Source organism: Oncorhynchus keta, chromosome 21, assembly GCF_023373465.1.
Source record: "Oncorhynchus keta strain PuntledgeMale-10-30-2019 chromosome 21, Oket_V2, whole genome shotgun sequence".
Taxonomy (NCBI): domain Eukaryota; kingdom Metazoa; phylum Chordata; class Actinopteri; order Salmoniformes; family Salmonidae; genus Oncorhynchus; species Oncorhynchus keta.
The window spans coordinates 5,272,723-5,293,761 of record NC_068441.1 but is presented as its reverse complement, the minus strand read 5'-3'; the positions used below and the strand labels follow the sequence as shown (position 1 = coordinate 5,293,761).

General features: G+C 42.0%; 2 protein-coding genes across 2 annotated transcripts; both read left to right on the top strand.

Annotated features, from left to right (window-relative positions):
- Positions 1-62: 62 nt before the first annotated feature.
- LOC118399984 (protein shisa-4-like) lies at positions 63-11,319 on the top strand. The gene is made up of 5 exons (XM_035796279.1): positions 63-937; positions 3,029-3,206; positions 7,964-8,100; positions 8,379-8,582; positions 8,754-11,319. Exons 1-5 carry the CDS (start codon positions 862-864, stop codon positions 8,801-8,803), a joined length of 645 nt encoding a protein of 214 aa, XP_035652172.1. The 5' UTR covers positions 63-861; the 3' UTR covers positions 8,804-11,319.
- A 734-nt stretch (positions 11,320-12,053) lies between these two features.
- LOC118399982 (leiomodin-1-like) lies at positions 12,054-19,307 on the top strand. The gene is made up of 3 exons (XM_035796276.1): positions 12,054-12,573; positions 14,017-15,945; positions 17,673-19,307. The coding sequence occupies exons 1-3, from the start codon at positions 12,313-12,315 to the stop codon at positions 17,697-17,699; spliced, it is 2,217 nt and encodes a 738-aa protein (XP_035652169.1). The 5' UTR covers positions 12,054-12,312; the 3' UTR covers positions 17,700-19,307.
- The last annotated feature ends 1,732 nt before the right edge of the window (positions 19,308-21,039 follow it).

Here is a 21,039-nt window from a genome sequence, read left to right as displayed (position 1 = left end):
CAAAGTTGTCATTTCAAGTTGTGAGTTGGTTTGACCTTTCACTTAGGGTCTTGAGGTTTTTGACAATTCATTGTAATCTCTTACCAGAAGCATTTGGTGCGTTTCTTCCACAGAATTGTGCTTTCATAAGTGTTGTCAGTCACTCAGTGAATGCCTCTTCTGAAATGTGATTTACAATGAATGGAAAGTTGCCATACACAATTATAAATATAATTGTTAGTTCTTAGTTGACCCTGCTTGTAAATGGGGGCTTTTGTGAAAGAGAATGGAAAATGCAGGACAGTTAATACTATTTTTGGTGTTTTTTTTGTGATTGCATTTATTAATAATTTGCATCAATAATAGAAATATGCAACACCTGAAAGAATTGGAAGAACACAATTTTCAGAATTGGATATAAAACAACCATTGTACTGGAAATACTGATCTTTGTTCTGTAAACTACTGGCCTAGGATAACTTCCTTTTAGATGGTATGCTGTATTCAAATGAGTAATAGTCAGCTTCGCTGTCACTGAAGCCAACGAGGGGTCTCATCCTGTGTGCTGTGAACAGAATGCTATCTTCTAAAAAATGCCAGTTGGAATAATGTGCAGTACATTATTTCCACCAGGAGGCCTGGGAGGCGCTAAGGAATCTCATTGGTCTCATCTGACCCCTGGGTGAACAGCGTCACGGGCGATGTGTCATTCTACCCAGATCTTGTTGATCACTAACCTCATTCCCTCCCATCTGTCATGCAATTCCACAACTAGAGCATGATTATAGAGAGATTATCATTTGCAGCGGCGTATGGAGAAAAATAGCTGTTAAAGCTGCCAGTGGTTTTGCTCAAATCGACGTTTTCATCATTTTGGACAGTATGTTCACAGTAGGCAAAATGTCCCTTATCGCTATGGCTCTGCCAGTGATGACCGTCCTCCTCTCCTCCTGGCAGGGTAAGTCTTGACGATGGTGGTTGGTTTTTCGAACAGGCCGCGGCACTACGCTACATTTCTGGATACAGTTTACACGTGTTGCAAGAATGTATCCATAAATTGTAGCGGTAGACGAATCCACTAGAGACATGGGGCTAATGTATCCAGATAATGCCTCGACGTACTAAGGGGTGTCCAGACATGATGCCTTTTTTCGGATGTGTCACCTATACTTATTATAGACCTTAATGTATGTTTTGTGTTTTTATTTATTCAAGAATTTCCAGTGCTTGTCTCGAATGAAATGCGAAACGCACGATAGCCAAATAGTCTCACGCCTACATAGACAACTGTTATTCTGGCCTATATTTGGTCATTTTATCTCGAATAGATGTGCCGTTCATTATGTATACATAATGTTTATTAATCACAAAATAGTCTAACCCGTATTCGAACCCAGTGATGTCAAAGCAATGAATAATTGTCAGAAGTGATCAGGGGAACATCACATTTTAATTTGATACACGAAATCAATTGATCAATCCATCGACTGTTGCATTATTCATTTATATTTACAGTATATTGCAATAAATTGGGACTGTCCTAATTTAAATAAACATACTTTCATATGACATGGGCTCAGATTCCTTAGTAGTTGGTTCTAGTAATGGGCATTCCGAGTATTTTCGGTGAGCCGGCCTATTTGGCTCTTCTCATGTAAAAGAGCCGTCTCATTTGGCTCCCGAAGGGCTTTTCGTTCAACATCGATCTAGGACCAAAGACAATTGCAGCTCTCTAAAGTAAAGCCCCAAAAGTAGGCTACCATTATGTCAGATCGTGAAATGCACGTTCACGTATTATTTTTGTCCTGAGAAATGATTAGATCACCTGGATAATTTATTTTTAATTTTTAAAGATCTGCAAAAATGAGCGTGTACCAGAATCATTCGCTCTCCCCACTATTTACAGTTTCTGTAGTGAGGATTCACCCTCTTTAGATCATTGTAATTTATCTACAGGTAATCGTTGTTTTGAGCTCGAAGCAGTAGTAACTATGTAAAATGAGGGAGCCAAACGAACGGCTCTTTCACGGATGCTATTCGGTTCACGAACCAACACATCCCTAGTTGATTAATCTGTAATACCTTAGACCAGAAGGAAATTACATTAATGAAGCAGGAACTCCCTAGTATGGGTTGGGAGGTAGTGGGGCACCTATGCAAGTGGCATAATTACCTATAACCCTTTTCTTTTTTTTCACCTTTATTTAACCAGGTAGGCCAGTTGAGAACAAGTTCTCATTTACAACTATGACCTGGCTGATTACACTTGAGACTACTCAGTGGACTTAATATATTTAGTGAGACACCAAATAGCCCATTGGCTACATCGCAACACATAATTACTGTGTAATTACACTTGGAGGTTGAAGAATGACACAGTAAAAATGTTCAGTGGTTACATGCATTAGGCTGTCCTGTAGGGCCTGACGCTATATGTCCGTCAGGTTCATTCAACTCTGACCCTACAAGATCCGGAGCCTGCTCGGTTTCTGTTCTACCCTCAAACTCAACTCTGACCCTACAAGATCTGGAGCCTGCTGGGTTTCTGTTCTACCCTCAAACTCAACTCTGACCCTACAAGATCCGGAGCCTGCTCGGTTTCTGTTCTACCCTCAAACTCAACTCTGGACCTTAAAGCCAGTTCCACTGCATTTTTTAAAATGTGTTCCCCTCCAATCAGGGACTGATTTAGACCTGGTACACCAGGTGTGTGCAATTAATTATCAGGTAGAACAGAAACCCAGCAGGCTCCGTATCTCGTAGGGTCAGAGTTGAATGCACCTGACCTATGTATAGCATCGGGGCCTACAGGACAGCCTAACGCACATAACCACAAACATTTTTTACTGTGTCATTCTTCAACCTCCAAGTGTAATTACAGAGTAATTATGTGTTGAGATGGAGCCGATGGGCTGTTTGGTGTCTTACTAAATATATTAAGTCCACTGAGTAGTCTCAAGTGTAATCAGCTTTCTTTTGCCTCCGTCAGTCCACCCTTCTGAATCTGTCCTGTCTGGCTCTGTCTGTTTCTCCTTGTCGGTATCTGCAGTGGGTGCCACTGATGACTGCTTGTGGTACGTGGATAAGAACGGTACGTGGCACAACGGTATCCCCTGTCCCCCGATGACCTTCTGTTGTGGGAATTGCCACAAGCGCTACTGTTGCCTGGACGGCCTCAAGAGGATCACGGAGAGGGAGCAGAAGCGTTGCGTGCTCTTCCAGTTCAGGTGTGTGTGTGTGTGTGTGTGTGTTTGCGTGACTGGCTCACTAAATGTCAGAGTACACATGGGTCATATTTTGCTAATTGATTACATTGCTACCCTCAGCACTATATTTCTCTCTGAGAAACCGCCCAGAAGCGGCCCTCTTCCGGGGGGCCGGAACTGATTGAATTGGCCCTGAATCGTGTGTCGGACTTGGCCCGGAGTCAAAATGAACGACTGCCCAGAATCGGCCCAAGTACATCGTTTCCGTCTAACAGAATTCAGCTGACTTTGCCAGCATCTTACCAGAATCCCCCCAGAAGTGTCCAGATGCTAATTTAAATAAATGTATATAAAATGACCTGATTTTAGTCATTTTAAATATTACTACTATACATTTTATACATAAAAATAAACCCATCCACAAAAAAAAACATTTTGTGCCGGAGGAAACACCATACACCTGGTGACCGTGTCAGCGTGCATGCGCCTAGCTCACTACAGCGTGATTGGACAAGGACATCCCGGCTGGCCAAACACTCCACTAACTCAGACAACGCTGGGCCAATTGTGCGTCGCCTCATGGGTCTCCCGGGCGCAGCCGGCACGGACCTCAAACGAGCATCTGTAGAAACACAGTTTTGTACTGCGATGCAGTGTCTTAGACCGCTGCGCCACTCGGGAGGTTCCATCCACAAAGTTTTTAATGCTTATCAATTGCCTTGCACAAAGTATCAAAATACTACAATACTACACAGGACTCTTAAAGAATGTCTTTAAAATGTTAATTGTATTTTCTGATCACAGAAACAATGAGGATTGTGAAATTATGAAATGTTAATTAGATAAAGCAACCCATGTAATTATCCGACAGAGAGTCGCCCCGAGCCTCAAGTAATACATTTGGGCCAGATAACTCACACCAGAATTGGCCCGAGCTCAATCCCTGCATCCTAGCCATAAGTAATACTGCCGAAGGTGGCCCAGGCTCGGGCCACATGACGTCGGCTGAGTCTGAAGCTCGACCCAGTGTGCTAGCTGGGCATGTATCAATACAGTTTAGTGGTCACTCTGTATTCCCTCTCGGAGATTGGTGTAATGTTGAGGTAAGTGACCTTGCATTTGAGAGGACACAACACTACAGATTTTTTTCACACCATAAAAAGCTTTCATCATCACTTATTAACACCACTGAGCACACTAGGAGCAGTAACACCCAACTGGAGATCAGTGTGGTTTCCAGTTGGGAGAAGATGTGATTTTTAAAATTTATTTCACCTTGGAGTGAAATGGAGGTACTTAAAAAAAAACTTTTACCCCTTTTTCGTGATATCCAAATGGTAGTTACAGTCTTGTCTCATCACAGCAACTCCCGTACAGACTCGGGAGAGGCGAGCCCGGACTCGAACCAGGATCTCTAGTGGCACAGCTAGCAATTGTGATGCAGTGCCTTAGACCACTGTGCCACTCGGGAGTTCTTTAACTTGTCTTTGACTCATTGTTTTTGCTTTCCGTTCGTCCTAATGAGCATGACCCAGTTTGAAAACACCGTTAAGGTGAAGCAGAAGAGTCCTCTGCACCTACTACTATACTGAACATAAATATAAACGCAACATGCAACAATTTCTACGATTTTGCTAAGTTACAGTTCATATAAGGAATTCAGTCAATTGAAAAAAATTCATGAGGCCCTATTCTATGGTTTTCACATGACTGGGAATAAGGATATGCATCTGTTGGTCAAAGATAGACAAGGCATGGATCAGAAAACCAGTCAGTATCTGGTGTGACCACCATTTGCCTCATGCGGCGCGACACATCTCCTTCGCATAGAGTTGATCTGGCTGTTGGTTGTGGCCTGTGGAATGTTGTCCCACTCCTCTTCAATGGCTGTGCAAAGTTGTTTGATATTCTCGGGAACTGGAACACGCTGTCGTACATGTCTATCCAGAGCATCCCAAACATGCTCAATGGGTGACATGTCTAGTGAGTATGCAGGCCATGGAATAACTAGCTTCTAGGAATTATGTACAGATCCTTGTGACATGGGGCCATGCATTATCATGCTGAAGCATTAGGTGGTGGATGAATGGAACAACAATGGGCATCAGGATCTTGTCAAGGTATTCAAATTGCCATTGATAAAATGCAATTGTGTTCATTGTCCGTAGCTTATGCCTGCCCATACCATAACCCCACCGCCACAATGGGGCACTCTGTTCACAACGATGACATCAGCAAACCGCTGGCCCACATGATGCCATAAATGCGGTGTGCTGTTGTGAGACCGGTTGGACGTACTGCCAAATTTAGTAAAACAATGTCGGCTTATGGTAGAGAAATTAACATCCAGCATCCATTGGTTAACTATTTTACTATTTGCATTGACCCTTGTTTCACGAACTTTTTTGACTCATCACATATGCTGCTGCTACGGTTTATTATCTACCCTGTTACCTAGTCACTCTATTCCTAGTTATATGTACAGTTGAAGTCGGAAGTCCAACACTTAGGTTGGAGTCATTAAAACTCTTTTTTTCAACCACTCCACAAATTTCTTGTTAACAAACTATAATTTTGGCAAGTCGGTGAGGACATCTACTTTGTGCATGACACAAGTCATTTTTCCAACAATTGTTTACAGACAGATTATTTAACTTATAATTCACTGTATCACAATTCCAGTGGGTCAGAAGTTTACATACACTAAGTTGACTGAGCCTTTAAACAGTTTGGAAAATTCCAGAAAATGATGTCATGGATTTAGAAGCTTTTGATAGGCTAATTGACATCATTTGGGTCAATTGGAGGTGTACCTGTGGATGTATTTCAAGGACTACCTTCAAAATCAGTGCCTCTTTGCTTGACATCATGGGAAAATCTAAAGAAATCAGCCCAAGACCTCAGAAAAAAAGTGTAGACCTCCACAAGGGAGCAGTTTCCAAACACCTGAAGGTACCACGTTCATCTGTACAAACAATAGTACGCAAGTATAAACACCATGGGACCACGCAACCACCATATCGCTCAGGAAGGAGACACGTTCTGTCTCCTAGAGATGAACGTACTTTGGTGTGAAAAGTGCAAATCAATCCCAGAACAACAGCAAAGGACCTTGTGAAGATGCTGGAGGAAATGGCTACAAAAGTATCTACAGTGCCTTGCGAAAGTATTCAGCCCCCTTGAACAATGCAACCTTTTGCCACATTTCAGGCTTCAAACATAAAGATATAAAACTGAATTATTTTGTGAAGGGGGCTGAATACTTTCGCAAGGCACTGTATATCCACAGTAAAACGAGTCCTATATCGACATAACCTGAAAGGCCGCTCAGCAAGGAAGAAGCCACTGCTCCAAACCGCCATAAAAAAGCCAGACTACGGTTTGCAACTACACATGGTGACAAAGATCATACCTTTTGGAGAAATGGTCTGATGAAAGAAAAATACAACTGTTTGGCCATAATGATCATCGTTATGTTTGGAGGAAAATGGGGGAAGCTTGCAAGCCGAAGAACACCATCCCAACCGTGAATCACGGGGGTGGCAGAATCATGTTGTTGGGGTGCTTTGCTGCAGGAGGGACTGGTGCACTTCACAAAATAGACGGCATCATGAAGAAGGAAGATTATGTGGATATATTGAAGCAACATCTCAAGACATCAGTCAGGAAGTTTAGGTTTGGTCGCAAATGGGCCTTCCAAATGGACAATGACCCCAAGCATACTTCCAAAGTTGTGGCAAAATGGCAACAACGACAACAAAATCAAGGTATTGGCGTGGCCATCACAAAGCCCTGACCTCAATCCTATAGAACATGTGTGGGCAAAACTGAAAAAGTGTGTGAGAGCAAGGAGGCCTACAAACGTGACTCAGTTACACCAGCTCTGTCAGAAGGAATGGGCCAAAATTCACCTAACTTATTGTGGGAAGCTTGTGGAAGGCTACCTGATACGTTTGACCCAAGTTAAACAATTTAAAGCAATGGTACCAAATACTAATTGAGTGTATGTAATCTTCTGACCCACTGGGAATGTGATGAAAGAAATAAAAGCTCAAATAAATCATTCTCTTCTATTATTCTGACATTTCACATTCTTAAAATAAAGTGACCTAAGACAAGGAATTTTTACTAGGATTAAATGTCAGGAATTGTGAAAAACTGAGTTGAAATGTATTTGGCTAAGGTGTATGTAAACTCCCGACTTCAACTGTACATATCTACCTCAATTACCTCATACCCCTGCACATCATCTCGGTACTGGTACCCCGTACCAGGTTATCGTTACAGATTGTGTATTTATTAATTGTATTATTACCTGTTATTACTTTTCTATTATTTCTCTATTTTCTTTCTCCATTGTTGGAACGGGACCTTATGTAAGCATTTCACTGTTAGCCTACACCTGTTTTTTACGAATCATGTAACAAATACAATTCATTACGCTTCTCAGTTTAAGAGTGCTGATATAGGATCAGTCACCTCTGACCATGTTGTCATATTCATTATGATCTAAAAGGTCAAACTGATCCTAGGACAGCACCCCTATACTATGAGACGCTTTGTGAATAGCTGAGCTGAGGCAGAGATGGGACTGGATAGCAGTTTATGAACCTTGGAACTATGGGGTCACAGGGTAACTCTGTGGATGAAACAGTTGGTAATTGCTGTATTGATACTTTTGCACTTAATGTTAGAATGAAGTAGATAATGTGTTGATATTACTCTGTGGAAGCTTTTAGAAAGAGTCTGAGGTGGTTTCCCCTCCCTTCCTCTCCTAGCCCTACCACCATCGCTGGTATTGCTTCGTCCATCCTGCTCTTCGTGGCTATCATTGCTACCATGGTGTGCTGCTTCATGTGTTCCTGCTGTTACCTTTACCAGCAACGACAGCAGCGTGGCAGGACTCCCTATGACGGTAGCATGATGGATAATTGCTAACAGAATGTGTTAATATGACAGATGATGTGTGTATACAATGTGGTGTTTTTCGCAAAATTGTCATTTGGAATTGCAGTTGGAAAGGGTTTGAAGTCTGCCTGCTTTTGAATGTTATTATGTCAGACGGAGTTATAATGTCAAAAGAATTTGGGACTTATACAAGGCGAAAATTGGGGTGGGGGGTTCATTGAATTAGTGCGATCATCACAGTATACCGTATTCCTATATTGACTCAATGATATGCTTCAACCTCAGCCCAGCACATCCCAATGGCCAGCTACCCTGTGGAGCCCATGTATGACGCTTACGGCAAGCCGCTGGTGATGGGACATCCTGATTATCAGCACCCTGGTTACCCAATGGCACCTCAGTATTCTGGCATGCCCCAGCCATACCCCATGATGCAACCCAGGCCGTTCCCCCCGTACCCCATGGCAGACCCTGGCTACCCTCAGGGAGGTAAGAGGACAACCTGAAACACCTTTATGATCACTACTGAGTGATGTGATTTGTAGACTAATGCCATATCAGTGTCTGAAGAGTAAACACAATCCTGAAGCACATTTTTAGAAAAAGACAGATAATTGTATTCTATGTCACAGTTGAAGCTTTTACTGTTGTGTGTTGCAGCACCCCCTCCTTACTCCCCGCCACAGTACACTCCCCACCCCGGTCACTGATGGGATGAAAGCAAGTACTGTACATGGAGAGGAGACACAAACTAAGCACTGCGTCAAGAAGAGAAGGCGACCACAAGAAGGCAACCATGGCTCCGGCTCTCCTAGCGGTTGCCTCGTGCAAGATAACCAGAGGCACTTTATTGTCCTTTATTTTCTACGTCCTTTAAAGGAACAGGAGCATATGCTGAGTTGGGGGTTCTCCTGTCTGTCCTGGCACTGTACTTGATTCCTACTGACAGTCTAATGTGGAAAATGTCACACCATTCCAAAGTGAGGTTAACCCACCTGCATCCTTCATCCGTGCACTTACTCTGACATCTATCCCTCGCAATTAGCGTAACCCAAGGTGGCGTTTTTCAAGGTCACATGCTTTGTTTGACATGAATTCTCTGCTTAAGACATTTGACTTGAGGAATGGTGAACGCCTGTTTCTCACATGTTTGCTTGGCTTTAATCCGGTAGTGGACAGAGCGAGGGTCATACCTGCAGATAACAGGGTGTGCATGAGAGCTGGTTGACTCTTATCTGTTGTATTAATGTCAGAATGCTCAGAAGAGTTGACGGCTCCTCTCGCTCTGTCGGACCCCTTTTAGTCAGCTCTCTGTGGGGATTTCTTTGTTAACTCATGCTCAGCTTGTCTTCTGTAATAGATTAACATTTACTTTATGTATATTAGAACGTCAGTTAGACAGTACATGTTCTGCTACATACCAATTTGTCATGGTATTCAAGTTGTCAGAAATATGTTTATTTATTAGTGGAATCTGTGTGAATGTTAATTTTCAGTAATATATCCAGCCAATATTTAACTTAAATAACACATCTGAGCCCCGTGTCAATGTGAATTCAAGGAACTGTTTCAAGACATATTTTGTTGACAATATTTGAACATGTCTTATTATTGTTGTAACAGACACAACTTTTTTTTTAGAAATGTTTGACCATGAAATGCTTCGAGCATTTCCTCACACTGTCTTATTTTTGGCTATGATCTTTTTCTCATGAGCCATTGTTGTGCCCCTTGTAGGATGTTTGAACTGTACAGTAGAGCCTGACGTGTTGAGCATGTTGTACAGTTTACTATTAGTAACCACTGAAGGGCTCGTCCCAGGTCACATGTATCGGATCAGGTGACATTCTATTTTACCCACCCCGAGATTCTTCACAGATTTTTCTATGGAATCATTTTGAGAGTTTTAGCATATTTGTTCAGAGAGGAATGATGAAGCAATCGTGCAATAGATATACAGATTCTTCTTGGCCAGCCCGTGTTAAAACGTGTCAATGTAAAACAGTGACATACTCTTATTCATAAACCCTAATGATATTTTATTATTTGAATTGGATTACTGTAATATTTATTGTCAACATGTAAAGTGTACATGTTGTGGGTTGAGAACGTTTGAACTGTTTAGAGTTTCTGCATACATTTGACCTAGAATGTAATCAGGTCTTCACCTAAGTCTTACTAATAGATCAAGTTGACCCTGATTTTAAACAAATAACACAAAAACAATTGTACCCTTTAATTTCTTTATTGAGAAAATTGATCCAACATTACATTTCTTCGTTGGAAAAAGTATGTGAACCTCTTAGATTAATCATCTGAATGAAGTGTATTAAAGTAGTCAAAAGTGCAGTATTCGGTCCCATATTCCTAGCATGCAGTGACTACATCAAGTTTGTGACTTTATAAACTCCTGGGATGCATTTGCGGTTTGTTTTGAAAGTGTTTTGTTTTATGTTTTGCCCAACAGAGACGTGACAGCTTGTCTTTTTGGAGTCACTTTTATTTTAGGTAAGAATAGAGCATGTTTTTGAACGTTTCCACATTCATGTGGATGCTACCGCCATGATGGATAAGCATGAATAGATCATGAATGATGTTAAGTGAGGAGGTTACAAACGTCTTATCTACTCAATTAAAAATACAATTACTCCAGTCATCATTCCCCATTCGGTTACTATTGGGAAGAACATCATCCGAAACCTGACAAAAACAAACTGCAAATTGCATCCAGAGTTTTTGTAGAGTCACAAGCTTGATGTAGTCATTACATGCTAGGAATAGGGGGACCAAATACTATACTTTTGACTACTTTAATACACTTAATGCAGATGATTCATCTAGAGGTTCACGTACTTTTCCTAACAAAGAAATTGAATCAATTGTCTCAGTAAAGAAATGTAAAAGTACAATTGTTTTTGTATTATTTGATTAAACATGTTCACATCTATTATGACATTTTAGGTAAAGAATGTAAGCAGAAATACAAAAAATCACAAGTTCACAAGCACATAATTGAAAAAAACGTTCTAAATTTTGAATGCAATTATTTTTTGTTGTTGTACATTTTACCAGAGCGTAAATCACATCTGTTACTAGTAGAACAGTTCCCAGCTCTTACTTGTTGGTTGTCTGTTGTTTAATGGATGGTAAGACATTGTAATACAATAAGTGCTATGTTTTTTTTCTTTCGAATAACATAAATTATAACTTTGAAATGTAAAATCCAGCAGACTACTGTCGTGTATTGCATGGTGCGCTTTCAAATAGTTAACAAACAAACAACCGTTTTGATGTGTCGCCTTGACATCAATGATATCATTACTGTGAGTGTGTGGAACTTTAGTTTATTAGGAGAAGTTTGGGTGATGACGCCCTCTTAGAGGTGGATTCTGAATCTAGTTGGAAGGCAGAAAAGTAAGTATTGGCTTTCAAACCCAGTCAACTGAATGAATCAAATTGCGGAGGCTATGACAGTAATGCAATTTTACTACCGCATTTTGACCACTAGATGTCCTTAAAATTGATACTTTGCAGCCAAGTGAAAAATCTGTTTTACATAAAAAAAATATATTTGTGAACTATGTCCTAAGAACACGATGTTGCACTTTGTTGTAACAATTTTCTCACGTATTTTGTAGTCATTAGCTTGTTATTAGTTATTAGCTCATTCAACTATGTCATAAAACACCTCCATAGAATAGACACCTCTTCAAAGCCTACAAATTCAACTTTCATTGTTTAAAAAATATTTATAATTGTCTGTGTTCATTGAACACCAAACCCTCTTGGAACTAATGCTGTAATCATGAAAGAGGAAGTAGCACTGTGTTATACCATGCTTTGGCATTTCTCATAAACTCAGCCCTTCCCATTGCCTTTAAAGGACTATGTACCATGCACTAAATATGGACATGCAGTTTCAAAGGATTTCAAAGAATGTCCCAGCCTTTCAGACCAACTTTCATGATAGACTAACACACTCCATACTGGTACCCTGACTGCAAGCCCAGTCTCAAGTCCTCCCTCTTAGCACCAGGATTGAGGCCTCTGGTGGCTTCTCAGTGAGACGGACACCACCTTCAGCCCATGGGGAGATTCTGCAGGCTCCTACACTAGGAAAGCACACTTTTCTAAAGGAGACACCGTACAGCTTGTAGGCTACGAAGTCTTTTCATCTGTTCTGCTGTGAGGGTGTTTTCTTCTCCAGCCAGAGGCGACCATGTCCAGGAGGAAGGTGAGGGGACTGACACGGACAGGGCGGCAGGTGAGCGAGGACCCTGACCTGGATGTCCTTTTGTCCAACCTGTCCCCTGAGCAGATTGAGGAGCTGGAGAAGGAGGTATTGGTGGCCCCCAACCTGGATCCCAATGAGGAAAGAGCCATAGAGCAGCCTGCCACTAACACTGTCCGGGACCGGGATGCTAAGCTGGACAGCCGGGAGTGTCCAGGGAAGCTCAGCCAAAAGGAACAGTCTATTGAGGTATGATTACTAAACGTCGAGTCATACAGTGGAACTCCCCCACACTTCATGTTTATTATGTGTGAGACAGAGTTGGCCTGAAGTCCACCTTGTGAGATGTTTTACTGACAAAATCTGTCACCTTAATTGTTTATCCTATGTTTTTCTACCCGGTTGATCCCTTACCTGCCTCTTTTGCTAGGGTATGTTTAATCTCAGGGATACTGACAAAACTGATAGTGGTGGAAGTTAAATCACATCCTCTCAGACAGACATCCGCTCCACCCGTTTCACTTATTTACTCTTAACAAGCCTCATTCTGGTCAATAGGACTGGCTGTTGGAAACCAGATAAACATATTACAATTCAAAAATGTCTGAAAGATAGTTCATTTACGTTCCTGTTCCTTAAACGGGTATTTGAATGATACTTCTGAAATATTCCCCTGCCAACTGGATGTTCCAGCAGTTCATAAACGCTGCTCCGCTGCTGTTCGTTCCTATGGCAGGAAAGAAAACACTCATGTATACCTTTCACATTCTTCGCACAAGTCCCCTTTGGTAAACAGATAAAATGCTTAAAGATGCAGCCATCAAAGCAATCTTGTGCACAGTGTCGCCTGATTTTGCTGTCGCTTTGTAGTTTATAGGTCAACGATGAGTTTGAGTTTGTTTTTAGTGGACAGCTTTTTTGACGCAGGGCCCCGCCGGGTAGGGAAAAACAGAGCCAGGGGATAACTGTTGGACGTGTATAGAGAAGAGCACTTCAAATGATGGATCCGGGGCCCTGTGGAGCTCCTTAATCCCGGCATGATGGAATTCCTTGGTTGATTGCTCCTGTGCTGCTCAATGCCTTTTAAGGAAACATCTGCCAGGGCTGCAGCCTCAAGCAAACCAAACAGATGGAGCAAGGCTCACAACTCAAACACTCAGAGTAGCTGCTCCGCAAATGCATTTCTGCACTACTAACAGACTCCCCCCGTGCACACTGTAAACACACGGTGTCTAACGTCAAGTTTACATTACACGCTGTGGTCTTATGTCATGGCTTATGTCGTACTGTGCTCTCCATGCCAACAAGTTACGCGTAACACATAGACAAGTTGAGCACAAACAAAGACTCGTTTGAATACCTGATATTTCTCGAGAACATGAATGAACTAATGCATGTTTTTGTGTAAATCGTTAGAAACAGCAAAGGCAAGGTTAGGTCATCATGGACACAAACCGATTTGTAGCTGGTGGACAGGCGTATGATTAGTCATGTTGATAGGGCTGTTGGTGGTCATGCAGTGATGACCATAACAGGCAAGGCACATTACGACTGAGAACACATCACTCTAATTGGATTTGACAGTAGAAAACGATTAGAATCTTGTGTAGATTATTGAAAGTCATTTAAGTGTATGCTTTTCCGATTCACTTCATGTGGAAACGTCCCTATGTCATGTTTCTTCTCCTGCAGGGGGAACCCAAGAAGGAGAGCCGGAAACAAGAGTACCTGAGGAAGATGGGCCTGAGTCAGGAGGGGAAAGAAGGAAGGGGGATCAGAAGGCAACCAAGTATCACAACAGAACGAGTGAACAAGATGGAGGAGAGAAATGACAAAAGACCAGACCGCACTAAAGAGGACAGGGTCAGCCTGTCCAATAGATATAGGACAGAGGAGAGCAAAGACAAAGAAGTGAAAGAGACCTCTAGAGAAAGATTCAGGAGAGAAGAGAGGAAGGACGCTGAAGTGAACGACACAACTGGAGACAGATCCAGGAGAGAGGAAAGTAACGACAGCGATGTAAAGGATACAACTCGAGAAAAATACAGGAGAGGGGAGAAGAGGGACGGTTATGTTAAAGAAACGTCTAGAGACAGATTCGGGAGACAGGAGAGTCGAGACAGTTTAGAGAAAGGGGATGCCAAGGAAAGGGAGAGGAACGAGGACAACAAGCTTATGGAGAAAAGAGACAAGAGGTTGAGCACCAGTAATAAGACAAAGGAAATGATCTCCAAGTTACAAGAGAAGAAAGAAAACGAGGCGATCAAGGGGAAAGAGAGAAAAGAGGATATGAAAAAAAGAGATGAGAACAAGACAAGGGGACTTGTGTCAAAGTTTGTGGAGATTCAAAGTCGGGTTGAAGCGAGTCAAACAGACGATAAAACAAACAGAGTGGAAGAGAAGGACAAGCCAGGGAAGAACAAGTCTGACTCGAAACTTGAGAGACAACAGTCGCCAGCCGAGAAGGAGAGCGGAAGTGAGAAGCAAGAGGAGAAGGAAGATCCTAAGGAGAAAGCGAAAGAAGACGGTAAGGAGAATAAGAAAGATGTGGGGTTAAAGCGTACGGAAAGTATAAAAGAGAAAGACAGGAGGAGTATTAGAGACAGGGAAAGAGAAGAGAAAAGGGAAACCGAGGAGAAAAGGGGAAAAGATGCAAACGATGGACTAAAATCCAGCAAGGGTGAGGAACAGCGTGGGAACTGTGTGACGAACAAGAGCACACCGAGCAAGACCAAAGTAGAGGAGGAAGAAGATGAGGACTCCAGCATGTTCAGTGACCTCATAGAGCAAGTTTGCAGCAACGACCCCACCATGACAGAGCTCAACGTGAACAACTCGGAGGTCATCAAGGCTAAAACACTCATCCAGTTTGCAGAGGCCTTGAATAAAAACACCCACATTAAGACTTTTGCCCTGGCCAACTGCCGCGCTGATGACCACGTGGCCTACGCCATTGCGGGCACCTTACGCACCAATACGTCTATCACAAGCATCAACCTGGATTCCAACCTTCTCACCCCCAAGGGTATAATGGCCCTGATCCAGGCCTTGCAGAAAAACACTACACTCACCGAGCTGCGCTTCCACAACCAGAGACACATCTGCGGAGGCAAGACAGAGATGGAGATGACCAAGATACTGAAAGACAACACCACCCTCCTGAAGCTGGGCTACGGCTTTGAGCTGGCCGGCCCACGCATGACCATGACCAACATCCTGAGCCGCAACATGGACAAGCAGCGACAGCGGCGCCTACAGGAGCAGAAGCTGGCCCAGGCCAACGGTGAGAAGAAAGGGATGCTGGAGGTGCCCAAGACTGCTGGGGGATTCCTCAGGGTTTCCCCCAAGGCTTCCCCTAAACCCTCCCCACACCCCTCACCAATGCCCTCCCCAAAGTTGACTCAAAAAAGAGGACCAGGAGGGGGCCCTCCTCCACCCCCTCCTCCTGGGGGCCCACCCCCACCTCCACCCCCCATGCTGGACATAGACTCCCTGCGAAACTCCCTGACGCCCGCATCACAAAGGAAGATGGATGATAAGGCCAACAAAGCCGGTGGTACGAACTCTAGGGACCAACTCCTGGACTCCATTAGGAATACCAATATGAAGAAACTGAAGAAGGTAAGATGGGGCAAAGATCCATTGCTGATAGACATTGAAAGAGTTAGGGTTGGCAGGGATGCTCAGTCACAGATTGTAACACATTTATACGTAACTTCAGAAAGTAGTCACACAACCCTTGACTTTTTCCACATTTTGTTGTGTTACAGCCTGAATTTAAAATGGATTACATTTAGATTTTGTGTCACTGATCTACACACAATACCCCATAATGCCAAAGTGGAATTTTGTTTGTAGAATTTTTTTAGAAATGAATAAAAAATGTAAAGCTGAAATGTCTTGAGTCTATAAGTGTTCAACCCCTCTGTTATGGCATGCCTAAATACGTTTAGGAGTAAAGATGTGCTTAACAAATTGCATAATAAGTTGCATGGACTCATTCCGTGTTCAATAATAGTGTTTAACATGATTTTTGAATAACTACCCCATCTCTGTATCCCACATATACAATTATCTGTAAGATCCCTCAATCGAGTAGTGATGTTCAAGCACAGATTCAACCACAAAGACTAGGGAGTTTTGTTCAATGCCTCACAAACAAGGGCGCTGATTGGTAGATGTGTAAATAATTCTAAAGCAGATGCTGAATATCTCTTTGAGAAAAGTTATTAATTAGGATTTGGATGGTGCATCAATACATTCAGTCACTACAAATATACAGGCATCCTTCCTAACTCAGTTGCCGTTTAGGAAGATAACTGCTCAAGGATTTCACCATGAGGCCAATGGTGATTTTAAAACAGTTACAGAGTTGAATGGTTGTTTAATGAGAAAACTGAGGATGGATCAACAACAACGTAGTTACTCCACAATACTAACCTAAATGACAGAGTGAAAAGAAGGAAGCCTGTACAGGATAAAAATATTCCAAAACATGCATCCCGTTTGCAACAAAGCACTTAAGTAATTCTGCAAAAAATATGGCAAAGAAGTTAAATTTTTGTCCTGATTACAAAGTGTTATGTTTGGGGCGAATCCAACACAACACATCACTGAGTACGACTCTTAATATTGTCAAGCATGGTGGTGGCTGCATCATGTTATGGGTATGCTTGCCATTGGCAAGGACTTGGGAGTTGTGGGGGAAAAATAAACAGAATACAGTTATAAGCACATGCAACATCTTAGAGAAAATCCTGGTTCAGTCTGCTTTCCAACAGACACTGGGAGAATATTTCATACTTCAGCAGAACAATAACCTAAAACACAAGGCCAAAGCTACACTGGCGTTGCTTACCAAGACGACATTGAATGTTCTTGAGTGGTCTAGTTACAGTTTTGACTTAAATCTGCTTTGAAAATCTATGGTAAGACATGACAATGGCTGTCTATTAATGATCAACAATCAATTTGACAGAGCTTGAAGAATGTTTTAAATAATAAATGTCAAATATTGTACAATCCAGGTGTGCACAGCTCTTAGACTTACCGAAAAAAGACTCACTGGTGTAATCGTCGCCAAAGGTACAAACTATTGACTCAGGGGTGTAAATACTTATGTATATTAGTTCCATTTTCAATAAATTTGCTAAAATATCTGAAAACATGTTTTCCCTTTGTCAGTATGGGATATTGTGTGTAGATGGGTGAGAAATAAATCTGTTTAATCCATTTTGAATTCTGGCTGTAACACAACAAAATGTGGAATAAATCAAGGGGTACGAATACTTACTGAAGGCACTGTATGTGCATACAGTATCCATACACTCTCTCCTCTCTTCCTACAGGTTGCGGTACCAAAACTGTTGCAGTAATCCCCTGGAATGGAGAGTGAAAGCCAAGGAAGAGAAAGGACACAGATCTCACGGGGGATCGAAACTCCAACACATCCCACGCACAGACTGACACCCAGTCTTACCACTGTGCTGCGGGATGGTTAAGGCAGGCAAGCAGAGAGTGAAAATGGAGATTTCTATTGGATGTACAGCCTTCACTGTGCCACGAGTTCCTTCCTCAAACTTAACACTGGACCGCAGGGACCCGTGGAGGGAGAAGAGGGCAGAGTTTTGCAGCAGGACGTGCCCTGGGGTCCTAGTTGTCTGCCTTTGTCTGTGTTGATGCTTTGCCTGTCATTTTCACTAGATTATGAAGCAGTTCATACGGTGACATAAGCATGTGATATGTAAGATGTGGGGGCGTGTAAAATTCTATAAAAAATATATATATACAAAACTACTTTAACATTCATTGAAATATTGGATGGTAATTTGACATTTTATTTGTTTGTGGAGGGAATCACTTGGAATTTTGCCCAAACTGCTGATTCTCCATGGCATATTATCAGGGAATTCAAATGGGGTTCGATTTCAGCAATTCACAGGGGGAGAAAGGGTGGTTTGTAATGTGTATCATTGCCAAATCTCAAGACTGACATCTCAGGCAAAGTTTTACACATAAAAAGCAACCTAGAATCCCAGTCTTCTTAGAAAGACTCAGGAAGGAAGTACAGTTTTGGGGGGATTTAAGTATGGTCAACCTTTAAGTACTAACAAAGTTATACAACAACGTTTAGTAATAACAATGTTATTTATAAATATATTTTCATACATTTTGCTCAAAATAATGATTCTAACATAGAAAGAAATGAGAATGTCAAAAGCAAAGAAAACAATTCACAGAATACTATTTACAGCGACAACAATGCAAACATATTCCAGGCTAGATGTCTTACTACAAGTCAAGTCTTACGACTAAAGATTTTAAAACAGTTTATTTTATTACCATGGCAGAGCAAAATGAATGTCTCTTTCAGTGTGATGATATTTTACAGAGCGGTTTGCCACTCTAAAAGTGACTATTGACGATTGTATGCATAATGTGGTTTCTGTTTAATTTTGGAATTCATTAATATGTTCCAGAGCCTATAAAAAAATGTACTGGTATGTTTGCAATTAAAAGTGTAATATAATACACTTTATTATAATAACTACACAATCAAGTACATCTTCAAAAAAAATTAACATGAAGATACAGGATGGAGACACATCTGTCCATTATTTGATGGTAGTCTAATACAGTACAATAGGTAACTGATACATTTACTGTATTTTGTTTGAATGTTTAACCTGTACATACAATATTTTCCTTTCAGGTGGACATTTCCCTGGTTTTCAATGTAATATATCTTAATAATACAATTTATACTGCTTGAGAAATATTAAGTCGTCTATGTCAGTCTGTCTATTGATTGGTTGACGGAATCAGAAATGATTTCCAATATCTATATAAGATATGTTGTCTCAGTTGAGCCCTGTAACCTGCAAAGATATTGAAACTGATGTGAGAGGACATTTTGTGACCAAATGGATAATTCTGTGTGCCACGCCAAGTATAAGATGTCAAATAAATTATAATGAAAGGTTTCTGTGCACACACACAGAGCAATGAAGTGTACCTTAGCAAAGCTAACGATCTAATGCACTGTTGTGTGTGTGTGTGTATTTCAATCTGATTTCCATTTCTGCACACGTCTGGCTGACAACACTAAATGGAATGTGACCTTTAGTGAGAGAGAGTATACACTGTTTCCAACAGATTCACACCTACAAGATCATGTCCTTCACACAACTGACAAAAGAGAGGGAACTTAACTGTCTACTTCTAGTAGTGAATATCTGTTATCATGTTTTGACATCTGACACTGGGGGTTGAGAGGGATAGCGACAGGCCAGTTTACGTCTTGACTGCCTCGGCATCCACAAAATGCCTATATTTGGTCATATCTCAATGAAGACTTGCACAGTGATTCATTCCTTTCTTGTTCTTAATAATGGGAGGTGGGCCAGCGGTCTGTCTGGCTCTCCCCATGAACACTAGTCTGATGGGGAGAGGGAATGGAGGAGAGGGGAGGGGGGTAAATGCAAACAGTGGGCTATTCCTGAATCTCCTAAGAAATTATTGCCTTTTGTAATTACACTTCATAAGAGCTTTTCCGAACCATATGACCAGAGAGGTGGAAAATCAGACCTGTAGTCTGATAATTGTTTCTGGTAAGATCACGTGGTCAGGAAAAGCTCTGGCCTGAATCATTTAAATGAGAGAATAAAGAAAGAGTTTGGTTTTTGGAGAGCATTTAACCAAAAAGTACTTGGAGAACTAGCTGGAAAACTAGAATATCAATTCAAATCTAAAAGGGACACAAGTTGTTTTCTGGCCATAGGGCCCTGAGTTTTTTCTTGGCTTATTTCTATTTTAGTGACAAGTTATCCGTGAAGAAAACAATATAAATAAAAAATATAGCTATGAGCAGCAATGAATGGGGTTCACAGGATGACAGAAAGGACACAAGATCAACTGAATAACAAAGCAAGCACTCTATAATGTAAGAAATATCTTCCTTTATGTGCAATCCAGTATAAATACAAAATCTGGAGTGAAGCTGACGTATGGTTCATGAGGAGAAGAGGAAAAGAGAAGGAATGCAAAAAAAGGGGAAAAAAAGGAGAAGAGGAATGCAGATGATTTTGTGCATTATCGTCATATATGCAAAGAATTAGTTAATAGTTCCTTTTATATATATATATATGGCGTGATCCTGGACAACACCCTGTCGTTCTCAACTAACATCAAGGCGGTGGCCCGTTCCTGTAGGTTCATGCTCTACAACATCCGCAGAGTACGACCCTGCCTCACACAGGAAGCGGCGCAGGTCCTAATCCAGGCACTTGTCATCTCCCGTCTGGATTACTGCAACTCGCTGTTGGCTGGGCTCCCTGCCTGTGCCATTAAACCCCTACAACTCATCCAGAACGCCGCAGCCCGTCTGGTGTTCAACCTTCCCAAGTTCTCTCACGTCACCCCGCTCCTCCGCTCTCTCCACTGGCTTCCAGTTGAAGCTCGCATCCGCTACAAGACCATGGTGCTTGCCTACGGAGCTGTGAGGGGAACGGCACCTCAGTACCTCCAGGCTCTGATCAGGCCCTACACCCAAACAAGGGCACTGCGTTCATCCACCTCTGGCATGCTCGCCTCCCTACCACTGAGGAAGTACAGTTCCCGCTCAGCCCAGTCAAAACTGTTCGCTGCTCTGGCTCCCCAATGGTGGAACACACTCCCTCACGACGCCAGGACAGCGGAGTCAATCACCACCTTCCG

What these genes read in the sequence shown, in the direction of transcription:
- LOC118399984 (XM_035796279.1), top strand. Translation starts at nt 862, where the DNA reads ATGTTCACAGTAGGCAAAATGTCCCTTATCGCTATGGCTCTGCCAGTG. An exon ending in TGCGTGCTCTTCCAGTTCAG is followed by an intron (nt 3,207 to 7,963) that starts GTGTGTGTGTGT and finishes TTCCTCTCCTAG; the next exon opens with CCCTACCACCATCGCTGGTA. An exon ending in TGGCAGGACTCCCTATGACG is followed by an intron (nt 8,101 to 8,378) that starts GTAGCATGATGG and finishes CTTCAACCTCAG; the next exon opens with CCCAGCACATCCCAATGGCC.
- LOC118399982 (XM_035796276.1), top strand. Translation starts at nt 12,313, where the DNA reads ATGTCCAGGAGGAAGGTGAGGGGACTGACACGGACAGGGCGGCAGGTG. An exon ending in AAAAGGAACAGTCTATTGAG is followed by an intron (nt 12,574 to 14,016) that starts GTATGATTACTA and finishes CTTCTCCTGCAG; the next exon opens with GGGGAACCCAAGAAGGAGAG. An exon ending in ATATGAAGAAACTGAAGAAG is followed by an intron (nt 15,946 to 17,672) that starts GTAAGATGGGGC and finishes CTCTTCCTACAG; the next exon opens with GTTGCGGTACCAAAACTGTT.